The sequence below is a fragment of the Monodelphis domestica genome, chromosome 5 (genome assembly GCF_027887165.1).
Source record: "Monodelphis domestica isolate mMonDom1 chromosome 5, mMonDom1.pri, whole genome shotgun sequence".
NCBI lineage: Eukaryota > Metazoa > Chordata > Mammalia > Didelphimorphia > Didelphidae > Monodelphis > Monodelphis domestica.
This window is the reverse complement of record NC_077231.1, coordinates 227,192,576-227,217,049: the sequence shown is the minus strand read 5'-3', so window position 1 is coordinate 227,217,049 and position 24,474 is coordinate 227,192,576. Positions and strand designations below refer to the sequence as shown.

At 38.4% G+C, this 24,474-nt stretch overlaps 1 protein-coding gene across 1 annotated transcript in view; it reads left to right on the top strand.

Moving 5' to 3' along the window:
* Positions 1-19,140, top strand: part of LOC103097302 (uncharacterized) — a 29,469-nt gene extending 10,329 nt beyond the window's left edge. Inside the window, exons 4-10 of the mRNA XM_007504582.3 lie at positions 7,368-7,490; positions 10,783-10,857; positions 14,395-14,526; positions 16,014-16,094; positions 17,281-17,343; positions 17,810-17,920; positions 18,944-19,140. Of these exons, the coding sequence (XP_007504644.2) occupies positions 7,368-7,490; positions 10,783-10,857; positions 14,395-14,526; positions 16,014-16,094; positions 17,281-17,343; positions 17,810-17,890 (555 nt within the window). The 3' untranslated portion in view covers positions 17,891-17,920; positions 18,944-19,140. The remainder of the gene's footprint in view (positions 1-7,367; positions 7,491-10,782; positions 10,858-14,394; positions 14,527-16,013; positions 16,095-17,280; positions 17,344-17,809; positions 17,921-18,943) is intronic.
* The last annotated feature ends 5,334 nt before the right edge of the window (positions 19,141-24,474 follow it).

Genomic DNA, 24,474 nt, shown 5'->3' with positions numbered 1-24,474 from the left:
AATTTCCTCTTCATTAGAGGTGGGGTCTCCCTTTTCATCTTTGATACTGTTAATTTGGTTTTCTTTTTCCTTTTTTAAATTAGATTTAATTACAGTACTTTGTCTATTTTATTTGTTTTTTCAAAGTACCAGCTTCTAGTCTTATTAATTCAATAGTTCGTTTACATTCAATTTTATTAATTTCTCCTTTATTTTTTAGGAACTCTAATTTAGTTTTCATCTAGGGATTTTTAATTTGTTCACTTTCTAGTTTTTTTTTTTAATTTGCATACCCAATTCATTGATCTCTGCCCTCCCTAATTTGTTAATATATAAACTCAAGGATATAAATTTCCCCTGAGTACTGCTTTGGCTGCATTCCATAGATTTAGAAAGGATGTCTCATCATTGTCATTTTCTTCAATGAAATTATTGTTTCTATGATTTGTTCTTTAACTAACCAATTTTGGAGAATCATATTATTTAATTTCCAGTTAATTTTTGATTTGTCTTTCCATGTGCCCTTACTAATCATTATTTTTATTGAATTATGATATGAAAGGGTTGCATTTATCATTTCAGCTCTTTTGCACTTGTTTGAAATGTTTTAGGCCCTAGTATACAGTCAATCTATGTGAATGTACCATGTGCTGTTAAAAAGGTGTATTACTTTTTGTCCCTATTTATTTTTCTTCACATATCTGTTAACTCTAATTTGTCTAAGATTTCATTCACATCTCATACCTCTTTCTTATTAAATTTTTGGTTTGACTTATCTAGATCTGATAGAGGAAAGTTCAGGTCTACCAATAGTATAGTTTTACTATTTCATCTTTGAGCTCCACTAGTTTCTCCTTTATAAAGTTGGATGTGATACTATTTGGTGCATACATGTTGATTACTGATATTTCCACATTGTTTATACAACCTTTTATCAGGATGAGGGCAGGGAGAGAATGGAGTATTCCCTCCCTGCTGGGTCAGGACCAGAGTGAAGTAAAGATGGAGTTGAGTCAGAGAGAGAGGAAGGATTGTCTTTCCTCTCAGCTCTCCGTGGCAAACCCGACTCTGGTTGCCTTCAAGACCTTAACTTCTGTTCCCTCAGCAACCTTGGTTAAACAAGCTTGATACAGTTAGCTTCTCTCTCCCTGGGGAGAGAGATATGTCATCCCCTCACCCCCAAACTTCAGGTCTCTCTCTAGATGTGATGGAATCAGTCACTTGTTCTTATTAAACTGTTTTATTCTAAGGGAACAAGGCAAGGGATAGGGCAGATAAGCGTAGGAATGAGGCAGAAGGGAAGAGGGAGCAAGGGATCCCTAGAATAACTGAAACCCCTTCTCCCAAAATTCTGGCAGATCAGGCTTTGTTGATCTGACCCTCTGGAGTCAATTAGTAAAGAAGTCCTGACTCTAACCGCTTTGGCAACTATAACCATTCCAAGACTTTAGGGGATCTGGAGGAAATCTTTCTTCTAGTGAACAGCTTCACTTGGTTGTCTTATTGTGGTATTAGGTCAAGCTTTCACAGGAAATAAGTACTGGTTCAGAGATCCACCCAGTCTACCTTCCTGGTAGCTTCTCGAGGAGGAGAAGAAACTTTCTAACTGTCCAGATCAACTCACTTCCTTCCTTTCCCAGAATTCTCTCTCCTTCCTACCCTTCCCCCATTCCTGCAGAATTCTCCAGCTTGCCAGATCTGCTTCTCTCTGTTCTGTCAGCAGATTAAATCCAATTTCTCCCTTACAAATCCCCCTTTTGGTTTTGGCAAAGTTGTCAACTTGACATTTCTTGGTGAGTTAAATCTTACTTACCTTATGTCTACCTATATGCTATTCTGTCTACCCCACCTCCCAAAATAAAAAATCTTAACCTTACCTATGTCCTTATTCTTAAATCTATCTTATCTTTCTACTCTAAGATCTGGGTTTAGGAAGGTATTTTAGGTTAAGTGTGTAGGTATAAAGGTTTGATACAATGAAACAATTCTAGGTTTTGAGATTAACAATATCTCTAACAGTATTGAGAGCCGTCCAGCAGTCTCTCTGAAGGTCCAAGGCTATCTCTGTCTAGGTGTGGTGATCCAGTCGAATAATGGAGATGAGAAACACTGTGTTCAGACCCATGTATGCAGGCATCACACACAGTGCTCTGCTGTAGTGCTGTGGTTCATTTATTATATAGGTTTTCAGGTACATACTTCTTTGACATACAATCAGTTTTCTACATATGTGACATTCTCCATTCTGATTGGATATTATCAAATCACCTAAACAACACTCTTGTGATGTTACTACAACAAAGAATTCTGTATTCATTTACTACATTTCTACAACACTCTGTGATGTATATGAATAATGTGAATAAAGTCATTTGTAGGTTAGTACCCCTTGACCTGCTGAGAGGATCATTGTGCTTTTGATCAGCTTTCACTATCAATCACAATTGCTTGGGAGATGAATAACAAAACATCTTCCTATATAGGTGCAAAGTTAAAAGGTGACTTAAAGCAGATCAGTTTTGAGATTTTCCTCAATTTACAAGTTCTGTTTTTCTTGTGTTACTTTGGAGTGACTAGCAATGCTGCCTGGTTTCTGTTCATCAACAAATTCATTGGAGTGTGATAACTAGAAGGAGAGTTTATTAGGGTGCTCAAGCATTTGGCCAGTGTTTATTGTAGTGCCTTGGAGTGTATCTTGTGCTTGAGAAAGGAAAGGTTATGGGCAATAATCTTTGAGCTTTAATTCTGTAATTGCTGTATTTTGAGGGTAATAATCTAGGGGGATTAAAATGGGATATAGATAGATAGATAGATAGATAGATAGATAGATAGATCCTATAAGCATGAGATCCTATAAGCATGAGAGATCAATAATCATAGCAAGTCCATTAGTAGGGGAAGTTAGAGAGAGAAATCACAGAAGGGGGCCAGCAGGGGGACTTTTTATTCTCAGGGGGCTGCTTTGCCACCGACTTCCCATTCTGACCATGTCAACCAATGGGGGTCTGTTGACTCCCTGCACTCTTTGTGATGGCAAAAAATTGGGGAATGGCTGAACAAATTGTGGTATATGATGGTGATGGAATACTATTGTGCTGTAAGGAATGATGGACTCCTTGATTTATATATGAACTGGAAAGACCTCCATGAACTGATGCAGAGTGAAATAAGCAGAACCAGGAGAATACTTTTAAAAAGAAAGTGAAACATTGTGAAACGATCAAATGCAATCAGCTTTGCTACTAATAGCAATGCAGTGATATAGGACAATACCAAGGGACTTATGAGAAAAAATGTATCTATATTGAGAGAAAGGATTATGGAAGTAGAAACTCAGAAGTAAACTGAATGATTTATTACTTGTTAATATGGGGATAGGATTTGGAGTTTTGATTTTTGAAAGATTACTCTATTACAAAAATTAATAATATGGAAATATGTATTGAGTGATAATACATGTATAACTCAGTGGAATTGCTTGTTGGTTTCGGGAAGGGGGAGGAGAAAGGGGAGAGAAAAATATGAATCATGTAACCATGGAAAAATATTTTTAAATTAATTAATTAAAAAATAAAGAAAAATATTTATAGCCACTCTTTTTGTGGTAGCAAAAACTGGAAACTAAAGGAATGTCCATCAATTAGGGAATGACTGAACAAATGGCGGTATATGATTGTAATGGAATACTGTTGTGCCATTATAAATGACAATCAAGATGATCACCAAGAGATCCTGGAAAGACATATGATGTAATGCAAAGTGAGGTGAGCAGAACCAGGAAAACATTGTACACAGTAACAACAATAATATATGACAAATTGTAATAATATTAAATATTATCAACAAGGCAAGTATACAGTATAACTCCAAGGGATTCATGATGAAAAAGGATATACATTTCCATAAAAGGAACAATGCAGATTGAAACATACTATTCTTCATATTTTTTTCTCCATAAACTTTTCTCTAGTGTAAATAATGTGTCTTATTTTACGATATGTCAAACAGGGAAATATGTATTATATGCTAATATATGTACAGTCTATATCATAATACCTGCCTTCTTAGAGAGACAGAAGAGAGGGAGAGAACTTATAACCTGGAAAAAATTAAATCTTAAAAATAGACAATTAAAAATGCTCATTAAGAAATATGCCATTGGCAAGCAAGACTTAGAAAGAGTCACAAAATGCAAAATAAATAATCTGGATTACATCAAATTAAAAAGGTTTTGTACAAACAAAACCAATGTAACTAAAATCAGAAGGGAAGCAACAAATTGGGAGGCAATCTTCATAAAAACCTCTGACAAAGGTTTAATTACTCAAATTTACAAAGAGCTACATCAATTGTACAAAAAAATCAAGCCATTCTCCAATTAATAAATGGGCAAGGGAAATCAAAACTATTAATAAGCACATGAAAAAGTGTTCTACATCTCTTTTAATCAGAAAGATGCAAATCAAAACAACCCTGAGGTATCACCTCACACCTAGCAGAATGGCTAACATGACAGCAAAGGAAAGTAATGAATGCTGGAGGGGATGTGGCAAAGTAGGGACATTAATTCATTGCTGGTGAAGTTGTGAATTGATCCAACCATTCTGGAGGGCAATTTGGAACTATGCCCAAAGGGTGATAAAAGACTGTCTACCTATATCTAGCTATCTACCTGATATCTATCTACCTGATCTAGCTATAGCACTGCTGGGTTTGTACCCCAAAGAGACAATAAGTAAAAAGACTTGTACAAGAATATTCATAGCTGCACTCTTTGTGGTGGCCAAAAATTGGAAAATGAGGGGATGCCCTTCAATTGGGGAATGGCTGAACAAATTGTGGTATATGTTGGTGATGAAATACTATTGTGTTAAAAGGAATAATAAAGTAGAGGAATTCCATGGAGACTGGAACAACCTCCAGGAAGTGATGCAGAGTGAAAGGAGCAGAACCAGGAAAACATTATACACAGAGACTGACACTGTGGTACAATCGAAGGTAATGAACTTCTCCATTAGGGACAATGCAATGTCCCTGAACAATCTGCAGGGATCTAAAAAACACTATCCACAAGCAGAGGATAAAATGTGAGAGTAAAAACACTGAAGAAAAGCAACTGCTTGACTACAGGGATGGAGGGGATATGACTGAGGAGAGACTCTAAATGAACACTCTAGTGCAAATACCAACAACACGGAAATGGGTTTGAGTCAAGAACACATGTGATACCCAGTGGAATCATGCATCGGCTATGGGAGGGGAGGGGGGAGGAAAAGAAAATTATTTTTGTTTCCAATGAATAATGTTTGGGAATGACCAAATAAAAATAATGTTTAAAGTGAAAAAAAAAAGAAATATGCCATTGGAAAATGAGGGGATGCCCTCCGATTGGGGAATGGCTGAACAAATTGTAGTATATGTTGGTGATGGAAAACTATTTTGCTCAAAGGAATAATGAACTGGAGAAATTCCATGTGAACTGGAACAACCACCAGGAACTGGTGCAGAGTGAAAGGAGCAGAACCAGGAGAACATTGTTCACAGAGACTGATACACAAGTGAATGTAATGGACTTCTCTAGTAGTAGCAATGCAATTATCCAGAACAATTCAGAGGAATTTGTGAGAAAGAACACATTAAGAGGAAAAACTGTGCAAACAGAAACACAGAAGAAAAACAACTGCTTGATCACATGAGTTAATGGGGATATGATTGGGGATATAGACTCTACATGATCACCCTATTGCAAATATAATAATATGGAAATAGGTTTTGATCAAGGACACATTTAAAAACCAGTAGGAATTACGTGTCATATGTGGGAGGGGTTGGGGAAGGGAAGGGAAAGAACATTATTCTTGTAACCAAGGAAAAATATTCTAAATTGACTAAATAAAATTTTAAAAAAAGAAAAAAAGAAATATGCCCTTCCTTGAAATACTGAACTTGCATGTTCATTTTTATTTATTCTCCCTCACCCCCATAACACATACAACTGGAGTCCCACATTCAGATTTATATGAATGAATAAAAATCTTCTTTCTTAACTCATTGTACAACAGGGATTTTTGTTTTGTTGAAGTATATGATGCCTCCTAGAATCTAATAAAATGACTCAAGAAAAAAAAATAACCATACCTAGAGAATCAACTAAAAATTAACTTAAATAATTAACAACTCCAGAAAAGTTGCAGGATATAAGCTAAACCCACATAAATCATCAATATTTCTACATTTAGCAAATGAAACAGAAGGAAAAGCTAGAAAGACAAATTCCACTTAAAATAACTACAGAATCTACAAAATATTTGGAAGTGTATCTATCAGCATTCATCTAGAGAATTCACCTAGATGAATTTAACCACACAAAAAAAAAACTTTGCCTAAAAAAAAAAAACAACTAAATACGTGGAAAAGCATTAACTGTTCAGGGGTATGTTGAGTCTAATAAAGATGGTAATACTACCCAAATTAACTTATATATTAAATACTAGTTCAATTAAATCCCCCAAAGAAATTTTATAAAGATAGAAAAATTATATCTGCTGTCTCTTAGACTCACAGCGACAGCATTGTGCTTCCATTATTGAGAATTATTATTGAGAATGAGTAGATAGAGGTATCTGGAACCAGCACTAATCAATTTGAGCAATAGTTAAATTTTCAGTGGGAGCATTTACATCTTAGAAATTAGCAATCACTATATCTATAGATCAGGGCTTGATTTATTGCTTTAATGATATTCTAGTTTTAAGAAAATGTTAATGATAAGTATTAAATTAAAGTGTATTTTCACATTTTTTCCAGAGTTCAATTTTAAAAACATTTACCATTACATCCCTATATTGTTCAATAAATTTTGCTTAAGCTCAACATGAGTGATGTAGAAGGCTCAGAGAATGAAGTCAAACCAGACTGGAACCCTGATGACTATACAACAACAATAAAAATAAGTATAATAATAATAGATTTTTACATAGTGCTTGAAGGTTTGCAAAATACTTTTTTGTCTCGAACTTCATAATATTCTTAAAAGTAGGGCAGATAGGAAAAAATATATTATCAGTGCTTCCTCACTCTCCATCTCCAGGGTCCTTTACTGCAATTGCCTTTCCAAATTTGTTTCAACACATTAACAATAAAGTACTATGATCCAGGATCCAAATCTTCAATAATGGCTCCTCCAATACCCTTCCTCTCTCTCCTTTCACATTTTCACTACTCACTATGAGACTGCACTCAGCTGAGAAAACCGTTTTCCATTGCCCATTGACTCCATCACATCAAAAATGGAAATTCCCTTCAAGTGAAAATTTCTGGCATAACTTGTTAATAAGAATTTACCATCTGCCCAAATCTAACATTGAATTTTGCTTCTTGCTCCTTAGAGAGCAGCTAACGATAATGAGACCTTTATCTTTATACGTATTTGTGGAGGTACCTGCAATGAATCTAAGACACTCCATGAGAATAGCCCTGAGAAAGAAAAAGAAGAAAAAAGACAAAGAGAGGTAAGGTGCTATTCTGGGTTATTCAAAAGCATTCATTAATTAATTCATTCAGTCAATAGACAAGTGTTTTGCATGTGCAGTCTACTCTGCTGGATGCTAAGATAAGACACTGCCAGTTCCCTTATAGAATATACAGTTTAGGAATGAGTTAACACACAAACACAGATAATATGTGAGAAATACATTATAGAGGTGTAAAACAAAGAACCCAATGACATGAGACTGTTTGCAGTACTTTTTTTTTCTTTGACCTGAAAGTTCTGAATTCTGGCTATGATCCTCCTGAGAGTTTTATTTTGGGGTTTCTCTCTAAAGGAAAAGTTGATTCAATTTTTACTTTGGTCTTGATTTCGTGAACAGGATGTCTAGAATCTGGTCATGGTTTACAGGTGGTCCAAATGATTCTTAACCTATTTCTCCTTGATCTGTTCTCCAGGTTGGTGTCTTTCAAAAATATAAAATACTTCACATTTTCTTCTATTTTCTTTCAGTCTTTTTGGCTTTGCTTTTTAATATTTTTTTTTTGTCTCTTGGAGTCATTAACTTCTATTTGGCCGGTTCTGATTTTCAAGTAGTCTTTTATTTGAGTAAGAGTTTGTACCTCTTGTGTTATGCTATTAATTCTCTTCCCAAGAGCTCCCTTCATAGCTTTCATTTCTTTTCCAATTTTTTCCTTCAGCACTTTCATTACATTTATAAGAATCATTTTAAACTCTTGCTTTGTTTCTCTCAGAAAATTATAATTGAACTTGTGCTTAAATTGAGTATTTGTTTTAGGATTTTCTTAAAAATTATTTGGGCTTTTGACTTGGTTCTTTGTCACCTTAAAAGGTCTTTATGGTGGGACTCTTTTTTTTTTTTGCTGATTTATTTACTCATTCTTCCACTCATATTTTCCAAAATGGGGTTCTACTTAAAGCCAGGATCACTGTACTTCTGAAGGGAAAGTCTAGGCCTTGGTTGGTCCTGTTTTGTATTCTCTTGGATCTTATTGCTGCTTTCTCTAGTTATCAAGTGCTGTGTTCTTCAAGGATCTCAGGGACAGTTCACACTGGGGACCAGCAAGGTTTCAGCATTTGTAAAGGAGTATGATCTAAGGTGAAGTGTTATTACTGCCACCCTGATCTGAGCTTTGCAAATTCCTAGATTTGGGTCTGAAAAGCAGTTATCCTCTGGTATGAATTCCAATAGACTACTGATGGACTCAGACACCATCAGCTAGTTTAAAAGTTCTTTGAGTTCAGAGTGACAGAACTGTAGAATCCCCTTTGATCTGAGCTCTCTGTCCTTTATTCCCTGCAGATTTCAGACTAGGCTGGGAGCTGTATTTGAAACCAACTGAGGCCAGAGCTACATAGTTGTTTCTCACTTTGTCCTTAATCTTTGCCCAGTACACAGATTCAGTCCCACAACTGCTTCTTTTGCTAGTCTGCTACCATTACTCAATTCATACTAGATCTTTAATTCAGTTCCGGGGTGTAATCTGTGGAGTTACCAGTTGGTCTATATTTCAGCACCCTAAACAGCAAGTCTTTGGTGCTGAGTCCAAGACCTCTTCTTGTCCCATTTCACAGTTCCAGGTCTCTATTCAGTTCCTATATTGGAAGGATCCACATGATGCTTTCCTAACTAGACCTCAACCCCAGGGTTTGAAGACCTCTTTATCTCCCTATAATGACCTAAGCTAGAGATATGATTCATTGTGACCTTTCCTCAGATTTCCTGATCAGGATTTGCTCTGTTGTTTTCTAGGTCTTTGTAGAATAGTTGTGTGGGAGAGCTAGGCTGTACTGCTTCCTTCTACTCCACCATCTTGGCTAGTCTCCCTATGTGAGATCCAAAGCAGATCAAACTTCACAGAACTTGGATCTCAGGGAAACAAGTCTGAGTAGTTTCCATCATCCTAACCTTAGGCTTTAAAGGAGAATGGAATTAGCAAGAAGGAAAAATATTCACCTATTGGATATGTTAGAATGAAAACTCTTCATGTGTGTAAGGTAAACCAAATAGCCACTGAGGTCCTTTTAAACTCTTAAATTCTATAATTCTGTGATTCTGTTCCATTGAAAGTCTGACACTACTATCTCAGATTTTGTCTGAGACATTATCATGGTCTTGTTGGAACCAGAAATAACCTTATTCCTGGGCAATCCAGAAGGTAGAAAATAAGACTGGTCTAGGGAGTAGTCAATAGTTAATCAGGCAATAATCATTTATTAAGCACTTATCATGTGCTAGCATTGGGATGAGTATTGGGAATGCCCTTTCAACTTCCCAGTGGAAACCTCTTGGAGTTCCAATAAGCTAATGAATATAGTGGGATCTGTCACTTAAGATGCCTCAACCTTCTCTTGCCCCAAAATAATATCTATGCTTCTCCATTCATATTTATACTCAGGAATTCCTTTCCTAGGAAGAAGTCTATGAATTAATGCTAGATTTGGGAGCAGAAGATCTCAGGGTTTGTGTGTCTTCATACAAGTCATTTAATTTCTTTGAGCCTCAGTTTTCTCATCCATAAAATGCAGATAGCAACAGTCCTACTACCTACTTACCTTATAGAATTATTGTGATGTATCTCAATATTAAATGAAATATGCAAAAGTTCTTTGTGATCATAAAAGCTTATACTACAGTGGATTTGAGTCCACATAATCGTGGACAATCATTTGATTAAATGCTTAAATTTATTTATGGTTAAATGGTTAAGTCATTACCAATCTGTGCTTTCTTACCATAGGCAACTTTTGTCTGTGGCCTTCAATCAAGCATCCATATAGGACCTATTCTAATCACTAAAGGCCTTTCTCTAGAAATTTTGAGATTCTGAGAATATAAGCCTTCAAGAATATGAAGCTTTACTTCAAGGCCAGCTCTCTATTATATAACATTGCATAAATATATGTATAATATATGTGGGTATAAAGACACATATATTAGTTTGCATACCATGTGTATATATGGAGAGAGAGAGAAGGGGAATATATGTATAATCAGTCAATCAACAAGAATGTACCAGGGGTTCAGAGTAAAAAGTGAAGTACTGCTTCCCCTCATGGAGCCTACATCCTTTCCAGTAAATAACATATATACCTGTAAGCAGATATAAAATAAGTGCATATTCTCCATATGAGGAAGAAAGGGTTGATGATAAAATTGCAGCAATCAGGATGTAGTGGAGGGGATGGGGTAGGAAAATAAGATAATGCAGTAGTAGATTCTCAATCTCTGTGAGACATTGCCTCAGTGCCATGGCCTTCTAACATCTTCCTCCTTGCTTGCGTTTGGACAGCCTCATTCCTACAGAGAACCAGTGAGAGACCTGAACCTTCCAGGGACTATCCTACAGCTGCTTAACCAGACAAAGGTACGAGACTACTTAGTGGTCTCAGCTCAAGCTGTGACTCACAACCAGGCCTGGGCAGAAATACCACAAATTCTATGAATTAAGGGGAAGAGTGGCCTGATGATTTCTACCAGGCTTCCTTGGAAAGTCAGGGAACCTACAGAAGAGGGGCTTCAATTTCATTGCTTAATATACTAACTTTGTGACCTCAAGGAAATCCCTTAACCTGTCTATCCCATGGGTTTACCATCTATAAATTGAAAGGGATGGACTCAATGGACTCTAAGGCACCTTTCAGCTCTAAATCTTAATCTACAATCAGATTTCCACAAAAAGAGTTCCAACAGGGTAGGGCTGATTGTCTGCAACAGTACAAAGTATGATGATAAAGTAATGTCTGAATATTAAGTGCAATAGAATTCAGGCATGCCAGTAGGCACTTTCTTCTTTCTACCCATCCCTTTGGGAGGCCATGTATTACTAAAGTAATGCTACTATCACTCACAACTTTCTTAGAAGTCCTTTTGAAATTGTCTTCAGAGGTAGTTTACACTCAAGAAAATTCATTCATTCCAGTATTGTCACATCTGATTTTGGAGCACAAAACAGTATCATCTACCTAGTCATTCACATTCATTCTTGAAAAAATCCCTGGATCACCTTTAACCATTTCCAAAAAGTCAATCTATATTCAAAGGATCTTGACTTGCCTCTAATTCCTGAAAGGAATTCCAAAAAAGCCTCCCAAAATTTCTGAGAAATAGCAGCATCTTTGGAATTAGCACACAACCTCCCAAGGGGAGCATTTTGAAGGACAATACCCATTTACAGGTATAAATTCTGTTTGTTGCAAAATCAGCTTCATCCTTTTCTAGAATTGGTACCTTGAAATTCTTCTATTTTGCAATTGGGTAACTTGTATACAGGAATCTTTGAAGTATGTTGACCTAGAGTAGACTGGATAGAATAAGGGACACATCAGAAGGAAAAGAGAATGGAGACAAAAATTAGATCCCAGAGCATGGCCTTTAAAGAGCACAAAAGCAGCTAACTGTTATGGTGAATATAGGGCTGGTCCTAGAGGCAAGAAAACAAGAATTCAAAAACCTGCCTCAGATAATTGCTAATTGTGACCACAAGCTACTTCTTCTCTGTCTATCTCAATTTCCTCATTTGTAAAATGGAGATAATAATAGTTGCTACCTCCCAGAGTTGTTGCAAGGACCAAATGAGTTAGCATACGTAAAATTCCTTATAAACCTTAAATTGCTATATAAATGCTAGTTGTTGTTGTTTTCTCCCTCTCCCCTTTTTTTAGATCCTCATATGATAGGCATTTTAAAAATAAAAGTATTGTGGCTACTGTAAAAATAAAAGGCAACTATAAAACTAATAAAGGTAATGAATTGATTATTGGTTATAAACTGATTTTAGATACTCTGCTTGCTGCACTCACAAAGTATCCTCAGCTTATATAAGTGAAACTCATAAGTGAACTTATCTTCAGGGCCAAGTGCAAGGACAATAAAGAGACTGTAGTTATAAAAAATAAAATACTTATTGAAATATAAGGTTAAAAAAGATTTCTAACTCTTAGGGATTCTAACTCCACCCAAATAAACTCCCTGGTTCCACAAGGAACCATTTCTCCTGTGTCCATAGATTACACTGATCCTTCCTGATCAGACTAACCCAAATTTTCCCTATTCTAAATAAACTAACACTATTATCCTTATAATTCTTAACTTTGCCTCCAAGTTATAAAAATAACAAAGGCTAGCTGGTTGAGTCTCAGCAAGATTCAAGTTAGGGCTCTGACAGAAAGAGAGAGAGAGAGAAACTCCTCACTATCTCCCAGAGAGTAACTCCCAACTCCCTCAGAGTAACTGCCACACCCAGAGTGTGTAACTGTCAAAGAAAAACTGTTAAACTGTCAACATTTGAAATTGACACTATTTCAAATCTGGTTTCAAACTTCAATTCTTTCTCAAGCCAGCTTCTCTACTTCTTATCTCTAAACTAATATAATAAGACCCAATTTCTAATATCCTACTACCTAGGGACCACAATAATTTCAGTTAGGTGTATAGAGCACCAGGCCTGCAATTAGGAGGACTTGGGTTCAAATTTGGCCTCCAGCACTTTTCTAGCTAGGTGACTCCAGGCAAGTCATTTATTTATTTATTTGTTTGTTTGTTTGTTTATTTTAAACCCTTACCTTCCATCTTGGAGTCAATACTGTGTATTGGCTCCAAGGCAGAAGAATGGTAAGGTAGACAATGGGGGTCAAGTGACCTGCCCAGGATCACACAACTGGGAAGTGTCTGAGACCAGATTTGAACCTAGGACCTCCCATCTCTAGGCCTGGCTCTCAATCCACTGAGCTACCCAGCTGCCCCCCAGGCAATTCATTTAACCTTAATTGCCAGAAGTTACCACTCTTATGCCTTAAAATTGATAAGAAGATAGAAGGTAAAAGCTTTTTTAAAATGAAGAAAGAAAAAAAAGAGATATAATGATGCTTCAATCTCTATGATGTGAGGGAGTTAGTAGTCTAATGATCTCTGCTGGTGCTTCTGGGACAATCACAGGCAAACTCAGGGAACCTAAACAGAAGGGCTCATATTTCATCTCTGAACTTAATAACTTTGTGACCTTAAGAAATGTATTTAAACTGTCCGTCCTGCTGGGTCATTATCTGTAAATTGAAGATATTGGACTCAATGGACTCATTGAAAGGTGCCCCATTCTGTTTCTTCACATTCCTTCATCATAATTAGACTACAGTACACACCTAACTAGCTACACATGACACAACTATACTGGAACACCACTTTTGTTTGATGGGCACAGCCAGTCAGCAATCTTGGTCTTGGGTAGTCATGATTACAGGGCTAGTTCACTGAAAGGCATCATGACAGAATTTCAAGGGCATTGGACTTGAGGTCAGACCATTAAGGTTCAAATCCCACTTCTGATAAGCTGTGTGACTGGACAAATCACTAAATCCCTTTGTGTCTAATGTTCCTTATCTGTTAGATGGCTTGAGGTCCCTCTTAGTTCTAAATACATGATTCTCTGCATGAAGGCAAAGGATGTCTAGGTAATTGAAAGAAGAACAAGAAGGTAGAAGAAGGTCTCTGAAAGGAGCCAGCAAGCCAGCAAAGATAAAACCCAGATGTATCTAATATGTTAAGATACTCCTGGGCCAGCACTGACCTCCTACTCTGAGGAAGAGAGGAAGGGGGAAAAAAAGAAGAGGCAGAAGAGGAGGAAAGCACCCAGAAATACAGGCTCTATCTCCTCCCCACTCTCCCTCTTTATTATCAGTATGGCAAAGTAGATTACAATACTTGAAGGATTTCCCGACTTATATGGCTTTTAGAACAATACCTAGAGAAATATGTGGATCAACTGAATGAGAGAACAGGGCATGGAGAAGTTTGACAGCAGTGGCAAAGCTGGTGACCTACAGAACTGATGTGTTACTGCCCATGGATGAATGAAGGACTCCTCAGTCAAACCCTCTCCAGCTTTTATCTTTCTTTGTAAATGCAGGCTACAAACAGGAGTGCCAGTGTGGATTTCATCCTTCAGAATCAAAATGGCAGTATCACCAGAGATCTCTGTGAGGGCTGCTGTGAGGAGAAAGAGAAAGATCTAGGAAGGAAGTCAAATGAGACATCGAAGGTAAGAATAATCTCAGAAAGAAATATTTCACATGATTGTTGGGATGGTAGAGAAGATGAGGCAAGAGAAGCAAAAGAATGCTAGTGTCAGAAGAATCAGAAGGGAACTTCACTAAGGCATGTCCACCCTCACTATTAAGTTCCTTACATCTATTTTGTATTCATTCTGTTTATCTTTCTTTCTGCAAATACTATGTACATGGTATCTCCCATGATAGAATGTAAGTTCCTAGAGTTCAGCAAATGAGGAGGTTTTGCCTATGACCCCCAGAGCCAAGCATCAGTAACTGGCATGTAGAATCTGATTATTGTCTGATTAACAAATTGATTTGTTTGCTTGATTCAAGTCAAATAGCCCAGCTCCCTCATTTTACAGAGCCTGGAGGGGTGAAGCACCTTCCAAAAATACATATATAGTAATTATAGGAGCCAAGATCCAAGTTCAATTCTCTCTTTTTTCCCAGGTTTGGTTTAAGAAATAATTCAAAATAATTCAAAAGATTCTGAAAGTTCCTTTCCTACCCACTACCACTACTCATTAATGGACAAAGAAGGAAATGAGTTTTGCTAAAATAGGTCCAAAGGACATAGAAGATTCTAAATAATAATAATAATAATATTTAGCATTTATATAGTACCTACTATGTGCCAGGCCCTGTGCTGAACACATTACAATTATTTCATTTGATTGCACAACAACCTTGAGAGGTAGCTGCTATTATTATCTTCATTTTACAGATGAGGAAACTGAAGCAAACAGATATTTAGTGACTTACCCAGGGTTACACAGCAAGTAAATGCCTGAGGTTAGATTTGAACACAGGTCTTCCTGACTCCAGGTTCAGTACTATCCACTTCTCCACCTAACTGTCCTGAAGAGACTAAAGAAAAAATTAGAAGGTAGAAGACTTTTGAAGAAGGGAGGAAGTTGTCCCTGGAAGTCAGGGCCCAGGATATGTGATTGGATGAAAGTAGCCAGAGATGGTGCTAACATAGATAGCCCTTTAGAGATCAGAGGATAAGTGGAACCATCTCTGGGATCACTAAATAACCTGACATGAGTAAAGGAAACACTGTGCTTCCTCTCTTCTCCTGATGATCTGGGTCTCCTCCTTTGGTCTCTCTTATCCGTTCTATCTTTTCGTTCAGTAGTAATGTCTTTCTCTCAGGGCATCAAAACCCACCCCAGCTATTCCCTATCTCACAGACTCCTATAGTAATATCAATAATCAGTAGTGTTAGGAACTGATGGAGTCTGAACCCAGACCAAAGCAAACTTTTTTTTCTGCTCTCCTCCACTGAAATCCTTTAGTACTTTGTCAGAATCACACAATTTGATCTTTAATCATCTTTAGCTTTGAGGGAAGACATGTGCTGCCTCCCCTGCCAAACTGGAAATCAGAATAGAACCTTGACACTTTTTACAACCCTTTTGGGCTGGAAAGACAAAGCATTCAGTTAAGTATTTTAATTTTATTTAAATTACAGTATCCCAAGAAGAAAAGAGTTGACCAGTGGTCAGTCCTTGGGAGAGTGGCTCCTCCACCTGGAAAAAATTCCAATAATATGGTAAGAAGAAAGTAGGGGTAAGTAAAGAAAAAATAAAGTGGAAAGACAAACACTTGGGAAGAACCCTAAATAAGAGGGGCCCCATTCACTTTCCCTCTGGCAGTGGCAATGTTGCCCACTCAGAGTTGGACAACAAAGTAGACACTATGGAACTATGTCCAGAAAGTTACCAAACTTGTCAAACTCTCTGGCCCAGCTACTAGGACACTTATACCTTTAAGAAATAGAAGGCAATTTTTTAAAGGATCTATATATACAAATATATTTATATCAGCTCTTTTTGTGGTAGCCCCAAAATGGAAACTAAGAGGTGATCCTCCTAATGGGGGATGGCTAAGCAAATCATGATGTTATATGCATATGATAGATCAGAAAAACTCTGGAAGTTAAGTTTTTGTTTATTATCCCCACTTTACAAATCAGGACACTGAGGCAAAGAGAAGTTAAGTGATTTGTTCAGGGTCACACCAGGAGTAGGTATCTGAGATTGGATTTGAACTCATCTGCCAAGCCCTCTGTCCATTACTCCATCTAGCTCTTCCAAAGAGGAAATGGAAGGGTAGGATACCTCAGGAGAGGAAGGGTTAAAGGGAGAGGTTGGTACCCCAGGAAAGTTAAAGAGATTTATTTAGTAGTGAGACAGTCAGAAGGCAGACTTGCATCTAGAAGTCTGTCTCCCTAAAGCAACAAAAAAATGGAGTTTATATTGGTTTCATAGGAGAACTGGCTAAGTGACAGAAAACAAGGAGAATTTGGGGAGGGCATAGAGCTTCAGTGACATTGGGAATGAGCCTGAGGTTGGCATGTGACCTCTAGGGCAGGTGAAATTGGAGGTGGGGTATGGGATTGACCTTATGACTGGCAAAGGCAGGTGAAGGTGGGGAGGGGTGGGGGGGAGAAGAGGGCCTGAGGTTGGGAACTGTTGTATATCAGTGAGATATACAGACCTCAGCAAAGTTTACCATGAAACTTATCTAGTGGCCATGAGGGAGGGTCATCCCCCCAAACCTCTGTTTTTCCTGCATCCTGCTCCATTTCCTCCTCTCTTTATTTCTGAGCACCACTACTCTACCAGGAAGGAAATCATGGGTACTCCAAAAATGGAGGAATGCCTACTGTCTCTCTGCTTGGTTCTCTGTTTCTCCTCATCTCGTCCCCAACAGAATGATTGCCCATGTCTCTTCAGGTGGCGATGAAGTTGCATAATGACACTGACATTGACAATCTAGCCAAGAAGGCCCCACAACAGGTATGGGCATCTTTCCCTATGTGCTAAGGGAGCTTTGAAAACTGGCCAGCATGCTGGGGGTGGGGGTGGGGTGGAGGAGGTGGTATAAATTTTAAAATTAAATCTCAATAATAAAATATTATATTTTAGGAAGTTTATTAATGACCATTAGAAATCAAGGAATAAAGAGGATACAAAATAAAGACCACATGCTCATGGCTGATTAGCCATTTCAAAATCTCCACTCACCACCACCATGTTCCCCAACAGGGCCAAAAAGAGGGCAGGACCCTCCACATCCCTACCTAATATCCCTTGTTTACAGGAAGTACATAATGATAGGAAGTCAGTGGGCTCCTGGGAAATGTAGTTCTTTTTTTAGGATAACAGATTTTCAATTATACAGTAGGGAGATGGGAGGGGAATGCCAGAGCCAGGTATTCTAACCTGCCAGAAATCCTTCCCTTGACTTGTCTTCTTCTCGCAGGCTAATGACCTTAGAGGAAGGCGATGCTCTGCCTGTTGTGCTGATGATAGAAACCTTGCGGTCCTTGTGAGAAGAGACTGAGAAGAAGCCAATGAAGTGTTTTCTGCATGGGTAAGAAATCTGCTAGCATTGACCATGGAGGCTAGGTCCTAGGGAACCCTGGTTACAGAGAGATGAGATTTGCTTAACTGTCTAAAGTTTCCCATGAAGCCAGAAGGCAGTTTAATCTCAGAATTAGTTTGCTACTTTTTATTTTTTCTATAAACCTTACCTTCTGATTTTGAATTAATACTAAGGAAGGGTTAAGCAATTGGGGTTAAGTGCTTTCCCCAGGGTCATACAGGTAGGAAGTGTCTGAGGCTAGACTTGAACCCAGGACCTCTAAATCTATCTCTCTATCCATTGAGCCACTTAGATGCCCTACTCTGCTCCTTGTTAGTAAATTCCCTATAGAAACCTTTCCTGTCTCCTCCAGAAATCGAGTAGAGCTCTAGTCTGGTATCCTAGTTTGAAGGTTACAAGTCAACAAATACTAAATCACTCTACTGTGTACCCAGCCATTTTTTAGGCCCTGTGAGTAATACAAGAAAAGTAGATGATGTAGTCCCTGCCTTCAGGAAACTTTCAGTCAAAATGGGGAGCTAAGACTCTTTACAATAATGAAACAGAGAACATTACGTACTTTTTAACCAAGTGCCAAAGACAATTCCTACAACTCTGTAACAGACTAGAATGGCCACGGCATATGATGTGGGATTCTAAAAAGTGGGAGGAACATGGAATAGAAGTAGTAAGAAAAATAGCCTGATTATAGCAATGTTTGCAAATCTGAAAGAAATAAGGCAATGAGGTTTGATAGACAAAGAGTTAAGGAAACGTGGATTCAAATCTATGTGAGTATGGATATATCATTTGATCCAAGGCATCTCTTTAAGACTATGTTACAGACAAATTGCTTCTCCTTCTCTGGAGGGAATTTCCACATGCTAGGTGAAATCCCAGGTCAGAAGCAAAGAGATAGGTAAAGCAGAGTCTTGATACCAGGTTGAGAAAGTAGATTTAATATTCATGCAGAAAGGTGAATTATTGCCTGGTGAATCACATACTGGACTCAATCTTCTCTTCTACTTCCAGACCTAGCACAATGCCCAGCAGAGACCAGTCACCATATACAATGGAGCTAAGATACTACAGCTGGATTGGAAAAAGGAAGTATGCCTTGATTTCGTCCTCCTCACTTCCATGTTGTTGCTAAGTCCTGTTTCTTCATATCATGCTTGAGTCCTCCTTCGGTTCACAATAAAGTCTCTCTTTTCCTGATTACCTCACAAGACAGAGTGACATTACCTCACCAGAAAAAATACCAAAAAATTCCCAAGAGGCCAGGACATATTCCAATAGAAATTCTTTAGAGAAGACTCTTGGTTTTGACTTTATGTAAACAAATATCAGACCCAGACCTCTAGATTCAAACTTGAGGATCTCTGGATAATAATTTTTATATAACAAATTAATTAATCATTCTAAAAAACTAATATTTATCATCTTGGTGGCTCATGTCCCTATTCAGAATCTTCCCTGGGAACATCAGAATCTGACTTAGGGTTCTCAAAGTGTCCCAACCACCCTGAAAGCCCTAAGACTAACCAAAGTATTAAATATAGAACAAGATTTTTAATACAGAAAGGACTCATATCTGGTCTCTTGGCTAAGTAATAGAGAGCCCCTGCTGGTCAGCTGTTTCCTTCTCCAGAGGATTGATTTCCAGTGTCCACAAACACATCCTACTTAGTGCAGTATCTGCCTCTTAAGTGGAATCACAGGTCTGAAGGTCCTTATAGAATGTGAGATTGGTACATGTCCAATGCCTCCATCTCTCTACTCACCTCCTTCCCTACACAACATTAGCTCATAGTTGACCCTTCATTCCATCCTACACTAGTTCTCAGCATATCTTTCCATTCTGGGCACCTTGTGTCTCCCACATGAGAAATCCAGCCCTTGTACTTCATGATTCCAAGCTTCTCTCCTTCCTTAAGGTCACTCACCAGGAAGATTCATTTGCCCTTTGTGCATATGCCCTGTGAATTGTTGGGAGAGAAAGGGAAGGGGTTGTTCCCCTGTGTTTTAGAAGGTATGAAAGGATCATAAGATAATAGTTTTATGTCTGGAAGGGATCATCAGGTCCAACCCATTAATTTTACAGATCATAAAACTGAGGCCTAAAGAGATTAAATAAAGAGATTGCCTGGGGTTATCTAGTTGGTGCCTAAGGTAGAATTCAAATTCAGGTCTTTCTAAATACAAATCAAGCATTCTATTCACCATATAATGCTCTTTAAGATCTAACCTCTAATAGCATATATACAGCATTCTATATCCATAGTCCTCAACTTCACCAAGGAAAGGAGAGAAATTACGCTTTAGTTTCAGTTTCTAATAGGCCATACTTTAATTATTAATTGGCACTCCTACTAGTATTTAGAGGTCACAAAATTTAGAGCTGGATAGGCCCTTAAAACCTTAAAAGTTATATGATTCAATCCCCTCTATTTTCCATATGAAGAAGTCCAAACAAACAAAGTATTGTGGTCAAGGTAACAGAGAGAGTAAAAAGTAGAGAGAATTTATACCAAGGTTTTATAAATCTAGATGCAGTATTCATTCCACTACCTTGTACCCTCTGTCACCCTTTCCCCAACTCTCAAGTAAATCAGTAATAGAAAAGAAAAGAATTGAATTTGGATTCAGAGGTCCTGGGATACAAACTGAGTTCTCCTATATATTACCTATGGGACCTTGAAGACTCTTGGGCTCAATTTCCACATGTGTAAAAAGAAAGAGTTGGACTAGATGATTCCTTCCAGCCCTAAATCTATTATCAGATGTTCTTGCTTTCTATGACAGCAAATGTCAAGTAAGTATAGCCTTAAGAAATTATCCTTAAATTTCTTGGTCTTGGCCCTCTCCCATCTAAGGTCCATAGCATATCCTAAAACTTTACCTCATGTAGTTGATAATGGAATCAAATTAGAAAATCTGCAGAGATAGGGGACATCCAGGTATCTTAGTGGTTAGAGAGCTAGGCCTGGAGAAAGGTAGATCCTGGATTCAAATTTGAACTCAGATACTTTCCGGCTGTGTGACCCTGAGCAAGTTACTTAATCCCCATTGCCTAGTCTTTACTGCTGCTCTTCTGCCTTAGAACCTTCTAAGATAGATGGTATGAGTTTTTTTAAAGATTGAAAATATATAGACAGACATAATAGTACATGCCTATAATCCCAGTTATCATACAGAGACTGGCAGATTCCTTGAGCTGTCATGGACTCTGACAATTAGGTGTCTGCACTAAGATTAGTATTAATATAGTGAGTCCTCTGGAGTAAAGGTTCATCAGATTACCTAAGAAGGGATGAACTAACCCAGATCAGAAAGAAAGCAAATCAAAGCTTATATGATGATCAGAGTGTGGTCAGACTAAGAGTATCCCCTGAACTTCCAGCATTAATGAGGTAGGAAAATAAGAAAGAGGAAGAAGCAGATGAGGGAAAGAAAAGAAGGAAGGAAGGAAGGAAGGAAGGAAGGAAGGAAGGAAGGAAGGAAGGAAGGAAGGAAGGAAGGAAGGAAGGAAGGAAGGAAGGAAGGAAGGAAGGAAGGAAGGAAGGAAGGAAGGAAGGAAGGAAGGAAGGAAGGAAAGAAGGAAGGAAGGAAGGAAGGAAGGAAGGAAGGAAGGAAGGAAGGAAGGAAGGAAGGAAGGAAGGAAGGAAGGAAGGAAGGAAGGAAGGAAGGAAGGAAGGAAGAAAGGAAGGAAGGAAGGAAGGAAGGAAAGAAGGAAGGAAGGAAGGAAGGAAAGAAGGAAGGAAGGAAGGAAGGAAGGAAGAAAGGAAGGAAGGAAGGAAGGAAGGAAGGAAGGAAGGAAGGAAGGAAGGAAGGAAGGAAGGAAGGAAGGAAGGAAGGAAGGAAGGAAGGAAGGAAGGAAGGAAGGAAGGAAGGAAGGAAGGAAGGAAGGAAGGAAGGAAGGAAGGAAGGAAGGAAGGAAGGAAGGAAGGAAGGAAGGAAGGAAGGAAGGAAGGAAGGAAGGAAGGAAGGAAGGAAGGAAGGAAGGAAGGAAGGAAGGAAGGAAGGAAGGAAGGAAGGAAGGAAGGAAGGAAGGAAGGAAGGAAGGAAGGAAGGAAGGAAGGAAGGAAGGAAGGAAGGAAGGAAGGAAGGAAGGAAGGAAGGAAGGAAGGAAGGAAGGAAGGAAGGAAGGAAAGAAGGAAGGAAGGAAGGAAGGAAGGAAGGAAGGAAGGAAGGAAGGAAGGAAGGAAGGAAGGAAGGAAGGAAGGAAGGAAGGAAGGAAGGAAGGAAGGAAGGAAGGAAGGAAGGAAGGAAGGAAGGAAGACAGGGAGAGAGAGATATATCCATCATCTTCATTTGTTCCTTCTCCAGCTCAACGACAGAGAATACATTTCTGCTTTACCTTCCTTTCTCTCACTGACCAGGCTGAAGTTGGGCACCAAGTTGATGCTCTGTACTGTTACCTAACTACCATTCCCCTGGACATTAGACATCTGGGTAACCTCAGAGCAACATTATATTGCATATAGATACTATACATACATTCTAGGGGTTGGGATGAAAATTGGTTCAATAGGGCATAACCATTGCCGTTGCAGCCATAGAAGCCACTAGCTTAACCCTTCCCCCTTCACTGTTTCTAGCTTGTTTCTCAAGCAAGGGATCTTAACCTGGACCCCCAAGAAATCTGTAGATAGATTTCAGGGGTTCATAAATTTGAATGGGAAAGAATTATATTTTTATTTTCACAAACCTCCTGTTTAAATTTAACATTTCCTTTATTTATTTAAAACATTGTCCTGAGAAGGCTTCACCAGACTGCCAAAGGGATCCGTGACACACACACAAAATAAAGAGCCCCTGAACTAGAAGCTTGTGTGAGATTCAGCATAATTTATATGCCCTGACTGACTAGAAGAGGAAAGGAGAGAATGATGGGGAATTGAAAGGGGTACAAGTGTTTTCTTTAGCTACAAAAAGAATGACCAGAGTACTTACCATGTGGATAGCACTGGCTATCCCTGGAGGCTGGGAAATGATGAGTGGATAATTATTATAACTGCTTCTTCTAGGAGTCAGGGCTGAGAGCCCACAGGTTAAGATGAGTTGGGTTGGCAAGTCTCCACAACTGCCTAGGGGCTTATTATGCCCAGAGTACACTTGTGGGCATGACTAAAACAAATCTAACCCATGGCTCAAAGGGCCAATTGTGTGGAACTCTGTCCTCTTAAGTGCAGATTAATTACTCAATGCCCCATGCCTGAATGAGAGATAGGCAGTTAGTAGAGGCTGGAGAGAAGAGAGATCAAGGCTTTTCTGGTTTCTAGCTTCAAGACAGAAGATGCACCATTCCAGCCTCATCATATCACTGATGAGAAAGGAAGATTCTGGAAAGAAACTGACAGATAAAACTATGATCATGTCCCTATTCCCAGTTTACCACACTGGAGACTTCAGGGAATTCCCCCTTGTGAATTTTCCCTCTTGAATTGATTTTCTCACACAATGTAAAGCTCCTTCATTCTGTATTATCTAGTACATATATTCCTATAAAAATTCATGAATTTCTTTGATTTCTTTTTTTCTATTAACTTAGATAAATGAGTTTGTTCTCTCTTTGCTATGAGGGTTCACTGTGGAAATGGCTTCTGGTGGGAAGAGAATCAAGTCTTGGATATTTAGCTTGGAACCCTCCATTCTCATCAAGTATTAGGGACTAGGAGTTTAGATGGAACCTAAAAACTATTTTCCCTAAGCTAATCATATTTAAAAGAACAGATAGATCTAATCCTAGTTTAGTACCCCTTGCCTCCTAAGAAAAGTTGAGGACTAGTTTCTGACTCCAACCTCCTGCTTTCCTTGAAGAAGGGGGGGGGGGGGAGAATGCTAAAGATATCTACTCTTACCTCCCATTAGCCATCTCTAGCCAAATTAATATGTACATTCATAACCTACATAGGTAAAAAGAAAACAGCACATGACACACAGCTTACACACACACACACACACACACACACACACACACACACACACACACACACACACACTCAAAACAAGCCTAAAAATATATTAACTGAACCAGAGGCATTCCTAATACTCAACCTACTCAAAGAGAGAGAAATGTATCAAGTAACCAAAGGCATGTGGGCCTGTAAGAAGTGAATTCTTTAAGAGCTGTAACATTTTCCTGAGAAGAACAAACAGATGGCAATAGTATCAGTGCAGCCGAGAGCCTAAATAATGGATATCTGGAAGAGAATGAGGTTCACAGCTTCCAACAACAAACAGGAGCACTGCAAGAACCCCACAATAGGAAGATACCCTTGCACCAAACTTGATCAGTGATGTCATAAAGGTGAATAAAAAAATAACAAGCTGACCTCAGATAGCAAATTAGTTTTAAGGCTCTAAATGTGAAAGGATCTACTCAGAAAGGGTTTCCGTGACTATCTAGGGAAGGTCAGGCAGCTGTGAGTGTAAAGCCCCCTACCCCCTTTTATGATTATAGTAGTATTAGTCTTTATGATTATAACACAAATAATATAGCTTGCTTAATATGAATTATCAGCATTTGCTAAGGGGGAAAAAAAAACAGGTTTTGGTGG